Source organism: Mustela putorius, unplaced genomic scaffold, assembly GCF_011764305.1.
Source record: "Mustela putorius furo isolate JIRA1106 unplaced genomic scaffold, ASM1176430v1.1 tig00000174_pilon_pilon_pilon, whole genome shotgun sequence".
Lineage (NCBI taxonomy): Eukaryota > Metazoa > Chordata > Mammalia > Carnivora > Mustelidae > Mustela > Mustela putorius.
Window position 1 is genome coordinate 7,292,059 of NW_025421304.1, and position 18,372 is coordinate 7,310,430.

Sequence of the window (18,372 nt, forward strand, 5' to 3'; positions counted from 1 at the left end):
TTGATCACAGCCCTCATTCGTGATAAGTTCTTATCATTGATTCAAGTGTGGTAACATTCACTCATTCATTCAAGATGATGCAGTCAGTACCCCACCTTAGTCTGAAAACTAAGGTCTTGACCATCCCCTGCATCTGGCTGTGGGTTCCTCCTTCACCCCATCTCTCTGCCTCCTCTAACCAAGATAGCCATGGTCCCGTGGTTCCATATCCTTACTCATCACTCTCTTGCTTTCCTTTTAGATAGTTTTATCTCATCTATAGGTTTTTTAGAGAGTCCATCCATCCATCCATCCATTCAGGCTCTATCTATTGGCTCTTGTTGGGTTTTAACTTTATATTAAAGTGCCTTTTTTTTAAAAGATTTTATTTATTTATTTGACAGAGAGAGAAATCATAAGCAGGCAGAGAGGCAGGCAGAGAGAGAGAGGGAGAAGCAGGCTCCCCGCTGAGCAGAGAGCCCGATGCGGGACTCGATCCCAGGACCCTGGGATCATGACCTGAGCCAAAGGCAGCGGCCTAACCCACTGAGCCACCCAGGCGCCCGGGTTTTAACTTTATAAAAAGAATATTATACTGTATGTAATCTTTTGGGACTTACTATTTTCAACTAATAGATAATATGATAATAGTTCATTTTTGACTCTTGTGTCATATTCCCTGATAAGAATATTCTACAGCCTATTCATCTGATCTCTAGTCCACGGGAACTTGTCTGTTTCCAGGTTATGCAAATGGCTGCCATTAGCTTTTATGTATACATTCCCTGGTGCCCATGAGCAAGACTTTTTCCACTCCGAAGTGGAGTTGTTGGGGGATGCCTGGGTGGCTCAGTTGGTTAAGCGGCTGCCTTCAGCTCAGGTCATGATTCCAGGATCCTGGGATCGAGTCCTGCATCAGGCTCCCTGCTCAGCGGGGAGCCTGCTTCTCTCTCTGCCTCTCCCTGCCACTCTGCCTGCTTGTGCTCTCTCTTTCTCTGATAAATAAATAAATAAAATCTTTAAAAAATATATTTTTAAAAAAGTGAAGTTGCTGGGCCACAGGGTATGGGAATGTTCAATCTTGAGAGTCAGTGGCAAAGCATGTCTAATTAGGTTGCACCAATTTATGCTCCCACAGTCAATGCCTGAGAGATCTTACAATCCACATCCTAACACATGGTATTATCAGGCTTTCACACTGTTGGTAACTGAGTGGCCATAATTATTATGGATTTGTTCTGCATTTCTGTTGTCACTAGTGAGGTGAGGCAGAACACGTTTTTTATGCTTACAGACCATATTTTTTGTGGCTCATGTTTTCTGTCTGTTTCTGCATTATGCTTTGCTTACTGATTTCTGGGAGTTCTTTGTACATGCTTGATATTAATTCTTTATTGGTTGCATTTTTAAGTCTCTTTTCCCTTTCTTTATGGTGGCTTTGGATGAACAAATGCTCTTCATGATACTTGGTCACCATCATCCATCTCTTCTCTTAAACTTACCGTCTTCGGGAGTTATTTAAGAAATCCTCCCCCTTAGGGGCGCCTGGGTGGTTCAGTGGGTTAAAGCCTCTGCCGTCGGCTCAGGTCATGATCCGAGGGTCCTGGGATCGAGCCCCGCATCAGGGTCTCTGCTCAGCAGGGAGCCTGCTTCCTCATCTTTCTCTGCCTGCCACTCTGTCTACTTGTGATCTCTGTCTGTCAAATAGATAAATAAAACCTTTAAAAAAAAAAAGAAAGAAAGAAATCCTCCCCCCCCTTCAAAATCTGAAAGATATCATCCATATTTTCAAGATTATCACTGATTGATGAGTATTAGTTATCATATGCCCCTTTAAAAAATCAAGGGCAGGGAACAGATCTGATTTTCATTGGGTTTCTGTTAGTTGGTGGCACATTAGACTTGGTGTGCAGTCCGGTTCTCTGACTTGATACGTATTTTTAGTGCTCCATGGCTCTTTGTAATTTAAAAGGTGTCCCTGCTAGTGTTGTGTTCAGACTTTATCTCATGTTGTGTCTGCAGGCACAAGAGGGTGTAGGTCCTTCCTACACATCATGGGTTTTCCATGCATGTGTGGGTAAAGGTTCTTCTTGGCAATAGAAGTCACGGAAGCCTGAGGGGCAGCAACCCCACCATGTGGTCAGGCTGGCTAAAGTTCCCCCAAGCACTGGGCCACTCCCACTGCTGCATCACTCACTGCAAAGAAAGCAAATGTGCTCTGAAGCAGTGGACCGCTCAGCAGACGTGTGTCCACACATGAGGAACAAGTGCACTGAGCTTCTTGCTACTTGTTATCTAGGAACAGCAGGGGGTGCACCCTCTGAAACGTTTGCAGCACGGATGCCCAATGCCAACGGATATGGGGATGAGCCTGTCTGGGGAAGCAGTGCAGAGAGAAGCCAGAATCAGACCCCGCCCCCGACAGTGTCAGGAGCCCCTTAGCCACAAGCTCAGCTCACAGATGGCTTACTTGATTATTCCAACCATATTCCAACCAAGGTCAGTCTTGACCAATCACACGGAGCTCTGTTTTATGGGTCAGAGCTGTAGCTAAGAATGCGGGGTCGATACAGAACTGAAACTCAGAATGCTACTCCCTCTGGTCACGTCACCTCCCATCACTTCTCTGACGACTCCTGTCCTTCCTGCGAAGCTTTGCCCTGAAATGCTGCCTGCAACACCATGGGGTGCTGCCAACCAGGGGCAGCCTTATCACAACTGCAGAATGCAGGGTCGCTTCCCCAGGTCTGGGTTGTGTACTCTCTCCAACATGTCTACACCCCCGCACCCCCTTATTTCCCTCCCTTAACCCCACACTCAGTCTCCCACTGGGGTGGACTTTGCCCTGCCATCACTCCCCTCCTCTCCCCTCCTGCCTCCTCACCCTCATTTTGGTGTTATTTGCAATAATGACCCACACTTCCACAATCCCTTCTAGTCAGCTGGGTGGTCTTCACAGCCTGGGGCCAGAGTTCCTGAATCACCTGCAGAGCCTTCTTCTCAAATCAAAATATTCATCTTTGTCCTCATACCTGAGGCCCTGTCTGCTGTGGATTCGGGCCAAAATCCAAAGGGAAAGGTGGTTTAGGTGGTGAGTCCAGTCCCATTGTTTCCATTTTGGGTGGGTGCTTGATCCTCCTGGTTTGTGTATATGCCAGAAAACTCAATGCAGACTGTCCATTTTTTGTCAGCATCTTGGGGTGTTACATGAGGGACCTCAGGGAGGGACCTCAGGGAGCATGTGTGAAGGTTCTGGTGCACATGTGCACCCTTCACTTCTTCTTCCTTTGAGTCCAGGGCACTAACCAGCAGGGACGTGGTGCAGGGGGGTCCATGGTCAGAAGGTTTTGTTTTTGGCTCTCTTGGACCCCAGTTCCACCTTGATCTTGGTCCGACTTCCACTGGCCTCTGTTGGGGAGTTAAGCCCAGCCTCACCCATGTCTTCCTTCCTAGAAATCCCTCATCCCAAGGAGAAGACACAGGGCTTGTACCTGTGAGTGTGAGGTGCTGCCCATCTGTGCAGAAAGAGGGCAGCCCAGGAGAGGAGTTCCCCAAAGCACATCAGCCTGTTCTTTCCCAGGCCCATCATGCCGGCAGAAACCTGGCTGACTGCGCATGTGTAGAAGGTCTGGTTTTAGGGATAGGATATGGCTCCCCAGTTCCGGGTCCCTGGAGTGATCTGGCACAATGTTAGCCCACCACTGACACATCGTTTCCGTTCAACCTGGAGTCAGCCTAGGAGGTGCCGTTTTCTTTTCAAGCACAGAGGACCTGTATTTAACATGACATTAGCCCACTGCACTATTGAGTTAACTATAAAAGAGATGATCCTCTGGACAGAATCATTGTCCACCAGGCAAATGATTAAATTTAAAGCTTGATTGGTGCTGATCAATAGAAATGAAATGTGAACAAACTCCATGTATCCGCCAGAAACAACAACTACAGGTGGTCTCCCCCATTGGCATTTCAGGGTATCAGTTCCACACCGGGGGTCTCTGCACGCGTGGAGTCATCCAAATGCACCTTCTTTTCCTTTCACCCCTCAAGTGAATACGGCAGTGACTTGCTGAATCAGTGGAGATAGGCTGGACTGTGCTGCACTAATAACTCCAAACTCAGTGGCTTGAAGCCTCACAGGCTGATTCGCCATGGTGCTGCATTTCCAGTACTGACCAGCAGAGGGGGCTGCGTGCACCATAGAGGGGGCTGCGTGCACCATAGAAACTCAGGACCTGGGCAGGCTGAGTATTTATTTAGTCTTCAAAACTGCAGGGCTTACCAGAGGCTTTGAAGGGTCTTGCACTAGCAGTCAAATGCCTGGGACTGAAAGTCATGTATCCCCCTTTATTTACCACTCCGTCACAGAGCTGCCCCACCTGCCACAGAATGCAGGAAGATGACCAACATCAAGCACAAACACACTTGTTTAAAAACTTGCTAGATTAGGGTGCCTGGGTGGCTCAGTGGATTAGGGCCTCTGCCTTCCACTGGGGTCATGATCCCAGTGTCCTAGGATGGAGCCCCGCATTGGGAATCCCTGCTCAGCGGGGAGCCTGCTTCCCCCTCTCTCTCTGCATGCCTCTCTGCCTACTTGTGATCTCTGTCAAATAAATAAACAAAATCTTTAAAAACAAAACAAAAAACTTGCTAGACTAGCAAACCCAATGGGTTCTAGTTATTTAATGGTATCTTATCGTGGAATGAATAACAGCCCCCACGTCATGTCTATTCCTTTAAGATATGTGACACCTACCCAGACACCTGTATTTCAGAGGCTCAAAGCTATCCCTCTATGCATATAGAAAGAGTATGAGCTTCCCCATCTTCTCCCGGAATTTCCTTCTCAAGCTAGCAGTGAATCCAATGTGAAATAGTCTTATCCAAGTGGACAAATACATTGCATAATTACTTTAAACCAAAAGGGGAAAATTGGTTCTTGATTTAAATTACACTCTTCCCAGCAACCTTCTTTCCTTCTGAACCCAGGCTGGGGGCTGCTCTTGATCCTGGCTCTGTGAGGTCCCCTGTGCCTCGTGGAGGCTGGGAAACACTCTGTCTGCTCTGTGCAGCCTTGGCCAGGTTCCCTGGGCTGTCGTCCATGCTGGGCTGCATCCTGCCAAGTGTGCAGCTGGCTTCAAAGAACAAGAGGTCATGGCATTCGGGCTGTTTTAGGCTCCTGGGCTTAACATTTATACATGCCTGCAGAAAGGTTATTTCAAAGTTGTTTTTTATTCAACTGTTATCAGCAATATACAATACAGTTTATAAACAAGTATCTGACCTTGTTTCCAATCTTTATTTAAAAATAAATATTATTGACAGTGAATTTTAATTATGATAAGATGTATCTTTTTAATCAAAATGTCTCAAAAGAAATAATTTACTTCAATAAAAAAAGGAAAGCCCCCAAAGAAAAGAAGTAAATAAAAAATTCCTAAACACAATAATCTACTAAAAATATTTTGCTTTGTCAGAAAGGCTTTGACCCAACATTTTTACATAGTATCCTAAAGATAACTGCTCAACAGTTCGTGCAAAATGAAGACTTGGAGGAAAAGTTTAGAAAAGAAAAATACATTGAAGTAGAGAAATCACGGATCCCATGCATACCGCATGGCCCAAATTCCATCTTATTTGGAAACTAGATGCATTATTTTAGGTGTTCTACGTTTGAGTAACCTCCCCCAAAATATGATTTATTCATTTTCCACGTGGACTCTGTCATGCTTCTCTCAGTCTCTCTGTGTCCGTCTGGGGCTGCGGGCCTCACACCGGGTCCAGGCAGGTCATGTGGGGCAGCTGAGGTGAGCAGGATGACCATGTCTGTCAGTGCCCCACCAGCAGGCGAAGGAACTTATGCAGACCTAGCAGGAGCAGGGACAGGAGTGGGTCTGTGGCCGAGCTAGGGCCAGTGCCTGCAGGGGATGAGAAAATGGGCACAGTGAACGCCTGATGCACGAGAACCTAGTGGCCATGAGCAGACCGGAGAGAAGCTGGGCACGTAGCTGATGCTTGGTAGCGGTTCCCTACAACAAGGAGGCATTTTGCCGTTTGTTGTTTTCAGACCACCCGTTTTAGACGCTACTGTGTTCAGACAAAAGGTACCCTGGCCTGAAGCTGGGTGAGTTAGATTGCAGTTCTCAAGTCCATGTTGTTATTTTAGCTAAATAAAAAGACAGTATACTCTCCCCACCACCACTCCCCTCAACGTATACTGCAAAGTACCCTCTGCAGGAAAGCCCCAGCTTCCCCTCTTCTCTAGGGAGACTCCACGACTTCACATGGCTCCAACCCCTCCAACCCCTGCCTGAATCGCACAGTTTAGCATTACAAATGCTATCTTAGGCATGCTGATGTTTCCGAGTCCTCTTCCCTTGTACCGTCAGTGGAGCCCTTGGGGTCAAAGTGGGGAGCTCAGAAATCACTGGTTGGTGGAGGTGAGGGAGCTGGGTTCCTGGAAGAGTGACGCCTGCAACAGTTCTAGTGGGAGGTCACTTCCATCTGCTTCTCCGGTGCTGCCATGAACTCGGGCCCCTGGCCCACCACAGGAATGATGACATGTGTCTTCATTCTGCCTCTCCTGGACAGCCTGCTCTGGCTTCCTGCCCATCTGTCATCAGGGTCTGTGTCTACTGGAGGTCTCTGGTGTAAGCTGGGACAGGCCTACCTGTGAACCCTAGGCTTTCGTTGGAAGGTTGGACGCCCCAGGGGTCCTGAGAGAAGCCAGTGTAGAAGTGCTGCCCAAACCCTGGGGAAAGCACTGCCCCTAAGACCTGCTTAGGGTCTGGCTTCCTGAATGTAGACGGTTTCTAGCCCCAGCCTGCTCACTGGCACCCCCTGGAGGCCTCTCTCTTCCCTTCACTCCAGCTAACCAGCTGGGCTGCAGCTCTGCACCTGGACGGAGAGAGGCGGCCCTTCCCTGCGCCAAGCAGGCCAGGTTTCTGGTTTTCCTGACCAGGCTGGGACCGAACCTATGACCTGCCCCTCTCTCCAGTTGAAAGAGCCAGTAATCTTCTATTCAAGGTGTTTCCCCCAATCACAAATCCTTCTTGCTCTGGAAATCACTGTGTTCTGGGCCCATCTCCCTTGGTAGAAGGAGGAGGATGGGTCAATGGTCCAGGGGCCACTCCTGCTGCAGACTCCGGGATTCCATCCGCCCATTTTGGGAAACTGGCTATGTTCGAACATCTGAATGGAAGGGGGGTGGGGGCCGTCTGTGGAGTGCCTCTCACCCACAGTGAATCGTTTCCAAGCACAGTCTGAGACCCCATGGAGAAGCATAAGGACAGGACAAGTCCAAGTGTGCGGACCTTCCTCTTCAGACACTGATTTTCCACACAGGTGTTGCTACTGGCCATTCTTGCAGCCTGGTCGGAGCGGTCCTGGGCATCTTGCCATCCATCAGTGAGGAGGACCAGGGTATGCTGGTCACTCCAAAGACTCGGTTAGGTCCTCCTTTGCTGCTTTTCACTGTCACACATCACTGGAAAGGATGAGGGTGGGTGTGGAGACGGATGTGTTGATGGATGGCCAGGCGCCTGGACTCAGGTGCACGGAAACGGGGGACGCAGCGGGCAGAGCGCTGCCTCTTGGGTACCCAGGTCTCACAGGCCCAGACTGGGCCCATTGGCCTCCAGATCTCCTGGCTCAGATCTTTGTGCTCCTGCAAACCCTGACACTCAGGCAGAGTCAGGTGGGACCAAACAGCCACGTGAGACATGGGAAAGCAGAGGGATGTGCACAGCAGAACAGAGACCCTTGAGGGATGCAGGGGCAGGAGAAAGGGCAATTGGGCTCGTGAGCCGGACAAGGTAAACGTCACCTGCGGAACTCTGTGCATAGGAGATGCGAGGAGAAATTTTAATTTTCCTCCAAATACTGCGGACTGGCCCTTCCCAGTGTCACACTATCACCTCCTCCCATCGCCAAGTTTTAGAATTGCACGAGACTTCCCAAAGACCCTGGATTAAAACAATCAGCCTGCCATTCATTGCTGGGCCAGAGTGGAAGCAGCAGGGGCTGGTGGGTCCCGGAGGCCAGTGCCTGGGGCTGGCAGACGCCAAGGTCTCTGGTGTCTCTGCTGATGGATGTCTGTGGGGGGGACAGCCAGGCTTTGGCTCCTGGGTGACATGTCATCCACTCTCTGGCCTAGTGTCACCAGAGAGGGGGCCCAGGGTGGTGGTGTCGGGCAGTGGGCTGGCACCTGGGAGAGAGGCTTCCGAGCCAGCCTGCTGTGTGCCCTGGGTGTGTGTGTGACTTGCTGTGTGACCCTGTACCTCTCCGGGTCTTGTGCCACACTCCATAAAGTGGAGATGTGCATACTCATGGCTCCATACAGTTAACAGGCACTTGGCATGATGCACAAGGTTGGGGTCAGATCAAGCAAGGTCACAGTGGCTGACTGCAGGAATGACCACACTCTCCTTCCCTCATCTCTGCGATCCCCACAGCTGCACCCTATGGTGGTGTCCCCGACACCCCGGGCTAGGTCACATGACTTGCTTTGGCCAATGAACATTATCAAGTATGAGGCAAGCCAAGGCTTGCCCTTCCTCTGTGCCTCTTGTAGCCTGTGACCAAGCCTGGACCAGCCTGCAGCAGGACAAAAGCCATGAGATGTCCCTGCTCAGCCTGTCTAGTCCAATCAGTCCTCAGCTGAAAGTTCAGCTGTGCAGAGAAGCATGAGTGAGCCCAGATGAGAACGGCAGATCACGAGCTAATGAATGGTTCTCACATTACGCCAAAGCCTCCGAATTTTCGAGTGCCCTGTCACACAATCATGTAAACATCAGTGCCTCAAACACAGTCAGTTGCTTTGCAAATAAATCTTATCGAAAAGGGTAACATAATCACTTTTCTGAAAAGCGTTGGAGAAAAACAGAATGTAGGAGGTTGTCGTTCGCTCAAGAGAAAAATTTCCCAAGAGATAAGAAGTTGGGCAAATGATCTCCCCAGCCCTTTCTTACAAGACAGACGGACGTCCCTGGATCTTTGGTGGCAGAAAGACCGAGTTTTTGTTTGGAATGTTTTGGAACGTTTTGTTTGAAAGTTTTGGAATGTCTTGCCAATCCTCACTGGATATACAAACACACACCTGGCTTCCCGAATGGATCAGGGCCGACGGGGCAAGACTGACTTCCAGGTTGGCCCTGGAGGAAGAGGGCTCTTTACACCAGAGGGGGCAATTCAGGATGCTGGCAGTCCAGTGTCGCCCTCCCCAGGTGCCAGCTCCTGGGAGGGACAAGGACGGTGAGCACGAGGCTGCTGGGCCCCCCTCAACAGCTGCTGCCCCCAGCCCTGTCTTCACTTTCCTGGAGTGAACCAGGACAGCTCACTGTGTCGGGGCCCACTTTCCCCGGGCAGGGCCGGGCATGTGCCTCAGCTGGGGTAGGATCTCCAGTACCGGCCTCTTTCATTATGCCGCGAGCGGCGGCTCTGTTCCAGGGGGCCTGAGGCTGCTGCGCAATGGGATACGGCCCATCTCTGTATCTATTTCCTCTCTTCCCCAAGACTACAGGAATAGCACTGGAACACGCAGAAGTTTGTTTGTCATGATTAAGCTGGAAAATCAGGCTGCTTCCAATCAGGCTGGAAAATCAGAGGTGAGGGAAGCCCTCTGATGGGATAGTGGCTGATTCATTCTTTAATTTAACAAGTAGCACCATTTTGCTAATCATTCTTAAAGAAATCAAAGCTGCTTTTGCTCTGTGAATATTAACTTTTATCCTTGAGAGGGTGAGCGGGATAAGACGCCTCCTGGAGCCATTTAAGAGGCTCCTGAAGAAGCCAGTGGGGGCCCTGAGCCCCCATGGGCACAGCAGAAGCACCAGCCAAGCGGCTTCTGGCGGGAAAGTCCCACTTTTTCATGGACCCAACAATGGCAGAATGCCAAACGCCCCGTCAGAAAACAGCACGGGCTCTCTGAGGCCATCTGAGGCCTCGTGACAGAGGTGCAGGAGGAGGTTTTTCTTGGGTCATCTCCTGGGACCCCTGCCCTGTCCACAATGTCTGGAGACTGAGCCCATGAGTCAGGTTCCTGGTGGGGGAGGGCCTGCAGGGGAAACAGCAGGACACCCCCACTACATCCCAGATGCCCACAGGCATGGGAGCCCTGATGGGAAAGCCCCCTCTCTGTGGACATCAGAAGCATGGTGAGCTGCTCCCCGGCTGGCCGAGGGGGTATGGCTAGCCAGGGAAGCCACCGTCGCCCCTCCATGGATCCTGCCTGCCCTTCCCGGGTTCCCTGTCCTTGGGGGTAACTTCTGCCCCGATGTGGTCTGTAGCACCTGCCACGCAGCCGTGGACAGGAGACAGCTGCAGGCCTGCGGGTGGCCTGGCTGCTGTCATGGAAGGGCTGGCCTGAGTCAGCCTCCGAGTCCAAGGCTGCTCCAAGGCCATTTTGTTTTTGTTTTCACTATAGATTAAAAACCAAAATGTGGTCCTGGTATGCAAAGAATAAATAAAACTCAGATACAATTGAGGCCTGGCTCTACCTACCTAAACAGATAACTGGTTGGTTCTGGCCCTCAGGGCCTAGGCTCAGGTTCACTCTGAGGGCTGACAGCACAATGCTGGGTCCTTCCCTTCCCAGAACTGCCCTAGAATATTCCACGCTGAGTACAGGTGGCCAGAGAACTAGTCTGGTCTCCACAGACAAGCCAGACCACCAGAGAACAAGGGTAGCCTAACGTAAGGGCCGTGAGGAGGGTCGTGAGGACAGTCCCCTCCTCTACGTCACCCAGAGCAAGGCACATGAGTCTGTTCTGCACTTCGTGCTGTCATAACACCTCTTTTAAATACAGGCTTCTTGGCTAGAAAAGTAGGAAGCCAAGTGAGTGACCTGGATGAGGCCTTTCAGCGCTGATGTCCAGTGTCGGCCTTTCCCCTTTTGCTCTGCCTCCAAGTGAGAGGGGGAGGGCTGGCCCCCAAGAGGCAGCAGCCTACGTGTGGCTGGTCTTTATGGGCTGGCCTCAGACCTCCATGTAGCCATGGGACAGAGGGCTGTCTGCCTGGAGCAGCCAGGGATGGCCTGGCCTCACTCCTGTTCCCATCAGCAGCCCCACTCCCTCCTGGACCCGAGGCAGAGGGGGCCAAGCCCCGGCTGAAGGAGAGGGTCCCTCGTAGAGCATCCCAGGGCCAGGGTGCAGGGGGCTTCTCTCTGGGTTTTTAGGCGCTTGTGAAGTGGAGCAGAAAGGACATGTAGGAGTCACCCTGGCCAAGGTGGAGACGCCTGACCCAGAACATCAGGCCAGAGCTGCAGGCAGGGTCGCGGCGCTCCTGCAGGCTGGCCTCTCCCTCTTCTTCACCACCCCACCCCCTTCTCCAGCCCCACCTCCCTGGCCAGGAATCACCAGCTCCCACAGAGCCCAGGGGCAACAGCAGGGAGAAGGAAAAGGGAAGAAGCCATTGGAGGATCAGTAAGGTCTGCAGAGGGATCTGGCTGGGTGCACACAGTTCTAAAAAATTCTAAATTATAATCCAGCATGCAAAACCGGGGAGGAGGCTCTTACATGAAAGCAGAGGTTTGGGCGTCTACTGCCAACACCCGAGTCCCAGACACCCTGGGCATGTACCCCTCCCAGCTACACGGCCCATAGCTGGGGGCTCTTCTCAGCAGGACTCTGCTGCTCATTGCTCCTTCCCTAACCCCAGCTGGACCAAGGGTGGATGCCAGTTACCCCCTGGCCCTCGAGCACTTGGGGCTCCCTTCGCTCAGCCAGCCTCGCTCGCCTCCACCACCCAGCCTGGCCCTCAGCAGCCCCTGACTTTGCAGCCCTCGAGCCAGCTCTGGGGCAGCATCCAGGAGGCCGGGCCTTGGTCCTGCCTTAGTTTGTATCTCGTGTGAAGACAGACACTGGCCCTCCCCGCTCTGATACTCCTGACTTGCACATGGCCACCAGCACCCACGCTGCCACCGCCGCGGTTCTCTGCCTCCTCCCCAGACGTCACGCCGAGCAGGCCACGCAACCCCGCCGCAGCTGAGTGAGAAGAGGCCAGCCTTGTAAGGAGGCAGCTTCCCTTGTTGGCGTTTTAATTAAAGCCTCTTCATGGATATTTATTCAAAGGGAGTCAGCAAGGAATAACCGGGCACCAACAGAATTGGACAGAATTGATTTCTGCCATAAAATTAATGCATGCCGGTAACTAGGGCAGAAACTAGGCACAACCAGTGCAGTTGGGCTTTAAAGGAAACGGAGATGTTGGGAAGGAAAGCTGAGCGTGGAAGGAAGAGCTGCGGGAGAGCAAATGGGACGAGGGTCCCTTGGTCCCATGTTGATCGGCCCTGCTGCCTGGCCTGCCCGGGGCCTGGGTGGGAAGACAAGCTGTCCTCCGGCAGCCTCAGTGTCCAGCCAGTGGGAGGAGCCCTGGGGTGAACGGGGGCAGAGGCAGGGGTGGGACACTGGTTTTAGCCCTTGCTTGCTGTGTCTTCTGTGCACGGCCCCCGCGCTCCCTAAAGCATCTTCCTGTCTCCGTCACCACCCGTTGCTCACCTCCCTTCTTCAGACACACCTGGAGAGCTCTCTCCGAGGTGCAGAGCCCCTCTGCTCTAGGAGAAAGAGCAACCATCTCAGGGCTACAGCTGGGCTTCTCTGTGACACTCCCTAACAACCTCACCTTTGCTGTCCCCCTGCCAGCCGACCTGCTCTCCAGTCCACCGTTCTCTGTGAGCACCTGCAGTGGACTCTGGGCTCACCCTGCGGCACCTCTGTTTCCTTTGTCTAGTTCTGACCTGTGCCTCAAGCCTGCAACCAGTGCTACCTCCTCCAGGAAGCCCTCCCTGAGCGCCCCGGCACAGAGGGCTTGGGGCAAGTGTCTGCACTGTTCATGGGGCCCTTTGTCTCTCTACCACTTCTCTCCCCATTACCATAAATGCCTTTCTTACAATATGTCCTGCCTTGGTGGAAGCCCAGGCATCAGAGGACTGGCCTCAGACCTCCTCCTCTCCTCTGCCTGGGCAAGCAGCCCCGCCCCCAGGGAGGCATGGCGATCTGATGTGGGAGCGAATGTCCAGCACTGGGGAGTGGATGGCCTGAAGAAGACCCAGCCAGGCCCAAGCAGAGAGAGGCAAGCACCTTCAGAAAGAGGACAGCAGAGCTGGCTAGTCCCTGTTAGGGCAGACACTGTCACAGGATGGTACATTAAATGCAATCGTCCTAACTGCGGGAGTTGCTATTTCACTCTCCTTCATGGGGATGGGGGAGGGTGAGGGGGGGGGGTGAGATCCAGAGCCCTGACGTACCCAAGGCCTAGGGTTGCCAGAGAAAATACAGGACACCAGCTCAGTTTGAATTTCAGGTAAACAATGAATAATTTTAAGTTCATGTATATCCCATATACTGCATGGGACCTACTTGCACTCAAAGGCTATTGTTTGTTTCTTGTGATTCAATTAACCGGGTGTCCTGAATTTTCATTTTTTAAATCTGGCCCTACCAAGGGCCAGATAAATAAATGGCAGAGTCCAGACTTATACCCAGACCGTCCGGCTGCTGTCCACACACCAACCCCCTGCCTAGACTACCTCTCAGAACCAAAGAGCAGGAGCGTTGCTCCCCACCCCCCAGGCCCCAGCTGGATCGCAGCCCCAAGCTGCTTCCTAGGGAGATGGCGTCGGAGGAGATGTTCTTCTGTATTTTAACCTTCATAATGGCTTTTTTTTTTTTTTTAAAGATTTTATTTATTTACTTGACAGAGAGAAATCACAAGTAGACGGAGAGGCAGGCAGAGAGAGAGAGAGAGAGAAAGAGAGAAGCAGGCTCCCCACTGAGCAGAGAGCCCGATGTGGTACTCCATCCCAGGACCCTGAGATCATGACCTGAGCAGAAGGCAGTGGCTTAACCCACTGAGCCACCCAGGTGCCCCATAATGGCTTCTTAATGTGGCCACAACTTTGTTGTGAACTCCCTTCCAGCTTCCTATTTCTTTTGAAATGAGATCTCGCTCCAAATGATCCCTTAATGGTGTCACTTAATGAAAATGGTAAACTAGTCTTTCCGTGTTGTCAGGAGGCCAGTGTTGGCAGAGCCAGGGATAGCCCTGACCACGGTGACCGTCAGGGTGCACCCCGGGCGGGGGGAGGGGGGCTCCCTCAGTGCTGGGGCCCATCCTCATGGGGGATCCGCCACTCTCCATCCGGATTCTCTGAGCTCTGAGGCTGCAGGGTGCTAACAGCACACGATTCTGGGTTCTCTCCTTTTATCCTCTCAGTGGCCTTAGGAGGTAGAAGCCATTTTCTCCTCACCCAGGTGAGACCCAGAGAGATTAAGGGGCTTGTTAAAGTTGCACAGCGGGTAGGCAGTATAGGTATAGGAGTTAATCTCTGGTGTAGCTGTGAGTGGAATCTCGGCTCCTTAGCCTGAGGGAGGCTCTTCCTGACCCCACTCAGGGATCCCTCTGCCTCATCTGCTTCCACAATGCTTCAGGTACCCCCACCTCCAGCTGACTGAGGTGCTGCATGGAGGCCGCTCATGCTGTCCCCTTTACTAGAGGGCCCTGCTCTGTCTCCTCTGGCTGCCCACAGCCCACTCCCCTTCCCCAGCCGAGCCCAGCCCAATCCAGAGGCCCTTACAAGGTGACCTCCAAGACAGTTCTCCTGTTGCATACTACCCCCTGCTGAACTGTCCTGGCCCACCCTTGCCTGGTCCCTGTGTAAGGACCTATTTAGCCAGAGGCCTCCATCAAAGTTAAACAATAACGTTGTTTAAAGGTCGCTGCTCCCCTTCCCCCAGGGGACTTACTTAAAAACAAGCCCCAGAGGAGATTATGCTGAGTGAAGTAAGTCAAGCAGAGAGAGTCAATTATCATGGTTTCACTTATTTGTGGAGCCTAACAAATAGCATGGTGGACATGGGGAGTTAGAGAAGAGAAGGGAGTTGGGGGAAATTGGAAGGGGAGGTGAACCATGAGAGACTATGGACTCTGAAAACCAATCTGAGGGGTTTTAAGTGGTGGGGGGTGGGAGGTTGGGGTACCAGGTGGTGGGTATTAGAGAGGGCATGGATTGCATGGAGCATTGGGTGTGGTACAAAAACAATGAATACTGTTATGCTGAAAATAAATAAAAAATAAATTAAAATAAATTAATAAATAAACAAGTCCCGGAAACCAGCTCCAGGTAACAAAGCCCAGATACAAGGGTGGGTCAGTCCAGGTGGGGACATCCGATCAGTGGGGGGTTGCATACTGTCTCCCTAGCTACCAAGGAGTATGGGCCCCACCCTTTGGGAGCCTTTTGGGCGCCAGTTCTAACCAAGGTGATAGGCTAGGTCAAATGTCTACTATAGGGTAGACTGTAATTCAGTTGGTCACCTAGCATCACTGTGCAGCTTTCTCTGTGTGTTACAATTTCATTGACCACCTGTGCATGGCCAGGCCCAACCGCATGGCCTTTGCCCTTAAAAGTTAGTCTGTGAAACAGAGAAAGGTCGTCCTCTCTGTAAGAGGCGCAGCCCTGGCCCGTCAGTTTGATTCTTGATGCTTGACACGAAATAAAGCTTTGCTTGACCTTCGCTTTGTATCAGTCTTGCTCCTTTAATCATGGATGCATTATTAGGGGACCTAACACCTGGACCCTCCCTCTCACCAAATCAGCTGTCTCCTGGCAGGGCAGGGATGTTCCTGACTCCCCACATTCACTGATCTCAACAGCCAGGCACCCACTCAGTAAAAAGACACAGCACCCTTTTCAAATGCAAAGCGCCCATCACACCCTGGCCCCCCAGGGGCTCCATCCTAGCTAGGAGATCTGACTCTTCACCTGGCCCCAGCCCAGCCCACTTTGCACCTTCACACCTGCTTTCCAGCCCTGTCATCTACCACACTGCTCTCCCTGTGCCTGCCTTTTCCTCTGCACCCCCAAGGTCTCCCTGAGACACTGCATCCACTTGGACTCCATCTGGAGGCTCCCTGCCTTCTGTGGACTTGAGGGCAAGTTCCGATTCTTCCCAGCTGCCTTTGCGCGCCCATGGGAGGTTCACCTTCTGACTCCTGTCTCCCAGCACCCTGCCCACACCCTGCAATGCTCATAAAATACGGGCTGAATGAATGAATGGACGTCTTTCTTAGTCTAAGCATCCAGACATTCACCAGATGCTTCACATTTGGAATCTCATTTTTCATCTTCAAACCCAAGCTGGTGCTGGAGGCCGGTTGCTACCACACTGATCTGACCTTTCAACTGCCCGAGACTGTACGCGCACGTCTCTTTGTCCAACTTTTCCTCAAACGAATTTCACTGTTTTACATTCATTTTCCCTTTATGATAATTTCTTCATTAAAAATTTTTTGTTCTGCTATGTTACATGCAGTCTGTAAGCCACTTCAAATTCTTCCCTTAGAAGGTGACATATATATATATATATATATATATATATATGTGTTACTTGTATACCCTATGTAATTTGTGTATTTTTGTATTATATATATATATATATATATATATATATATATATATATATATGGCTATATCCATTGCTTTTTAAATCTAAAGCAGTAGACCCCCCCCCTTTTTAAGCTAATTTCTGCATGGAACCCTGATATTTCAAGCCATTAGAAAAACCAAACAGCTCTGGTTAAAGCTAGGAATAGGGCTGGAACTCAGGGTTCCAAGGAACACAGCTTGAGAACCATTCACCAGAGGCTCTTGAGGACCCTTTCCAGATCTGAAACACACAGACCTGTGGCTGCTGGGGCACTAGGGTGCCTATTACACAGATAGGGAATGGAGGACCTGCCAGGGCTTCAAATTAGTGGACCCTGCCCCTCTTCGGGGCATCCTAGCCCCATCCAAATCCCACAGGTCCCCTCTACAGCCCTTGTGTCCTTTGACAGAGCGTGCCCCAGATACCCCAGGTCAGACAAACGTTGGGCACTCAATGTCGGCTCAATGAAGCCTGTTTAATGTGTGGGTCCAGGACTCAGCTTCCTTGCCCTCCTCTATGGAGTGGGACCTGGCCATGAAGAGAGGCCAGAGGGCCAAGGACGAAGGTCTAGAGGTCCCCGAGCCCAGCACTGCCAGGACACAACTGCAAACCTTTCTTCTAGGTTCTGCCTTGACCGTGCCCAGGTATTTCTTTCTGTTTCACACTGACGACTTTTCGTTAGAAATACAATTTAACTGAAAAGGTTAACACATTTTAATTGCCCAGGGATAGTGCTCTGAAAATTCTTTAACATGTGCTCATTAAATAAAATTAGCACAGAGGAGCTGCCCAGGATATGTCACGCATTAAAATATGACTCTGTAGACTAGAATGCATTATGAATTATTGCCTTGTGTATTTTTTGTTACATTAGTCTTTAATGCGAATATAGTTATTCCTGCCCACCTGGAGATTTTATTTCTTTTTTGATGCTTGAAAACAAATGTATCCACATTGAGTTTTGGATGGATAATAATCATGCAATCAGTCTTGGTCAGGCTGCATTCACCAGAGTGCCCAGTGTCCAGCAGATGGGAAGGTCCCCCACTCTTGTCCTTCACCAGGGAGCGAAGGTGGTGCCTTCTAAAGGCTGAAGGGATAGGGGAGCTGGAGCAGGCTGGAGACTAGCTGTGTCCACTTGCCCTGCCCATTCTTACTGTACCTGGGGACTATAGACAGAAGCAAGGGCTCATATGGAATTCTGAGCTGAACCAGTTTGTGCCATGCCACTGCCTAGGAAACTTCTTCTGGAATATGGACTGCGTGTGTGTGTCAGGTTTGGGCAATGCCAACCCTGGGCATGTCTGCAGCCCCAACCCCACACATTCTGTAAGACTCATCATGTACCCCACCAGAACCCATCTTCCCATTCCTGTTTCATCTACATATCCACTCATCCTTCCTTTTATCCCCCATTCACCCATCCATTCACCTGTTCACATTCTTCCTTCCATCTATCTTCACCTACCCTCATCCTTCATTCCACCTACACTTTCACTCCTCCTTCTATCCATTCTCACTTCCACTCAACCTTCCATCCACCCACACATCCACTCATCCTTCCACCCATTCATCCACATGTCCACATGTCCTTCCAACTGTCTACACCTCTGTCCATCCTTCCATCCACCCACACTTCCACTCATCTTCCACCCATTCATCCACATGTCCACATGTCCACATGTCCTTCCAACTGTCTACACCTCTGTCCATCCTTCCATCCACCCACACTTCCACTCATCTTCCACCCATTCATCCACATGTCCACATGTCCTTCCAACTGTCTACACCTCTGTCCATCCTTCCATCCACCCACACATCCACTCATCTTCCACCCATTCATCCACATGTCCACATGTCCTTCCAACTGTCTACACCTCTGTCCATCCTTCCATCCACCCACACATCCACTCATCTTCCACCCATTCATCCACATGTCCACATGTCCTTCCAACTGTCTACACCTCTG

The 18,372-nt window shown here is 51.1% G+C and overlaps 1 protein-coding gene across 1 annotated transcript in view; it reads right to left on the reverse strand.

Moving 5' to 3' along the window:
- Window positions 1-5,211: 5,211 nt before the first annotated feature.
- VSTM2B (V-set and transmembrane domain containing 2B) overlaps window positions 5,212-18,372 on the reverse strand; it is a 28,687-nt gene continuing 15,526 nt past the window's right edge. The window contains exon 6 of the mRNA XM_004765257.2: window positions 5,212-5,897. Within this exon, the coding sequence (XP_004765314.1) occupies window positions 5,809-5,897 (89 nt within the window). The 3' untranslated portion in view covers window positions 5,212-5,808. The remainder of the gene's footprint in view (window positions 5,898-18,372) is intronic.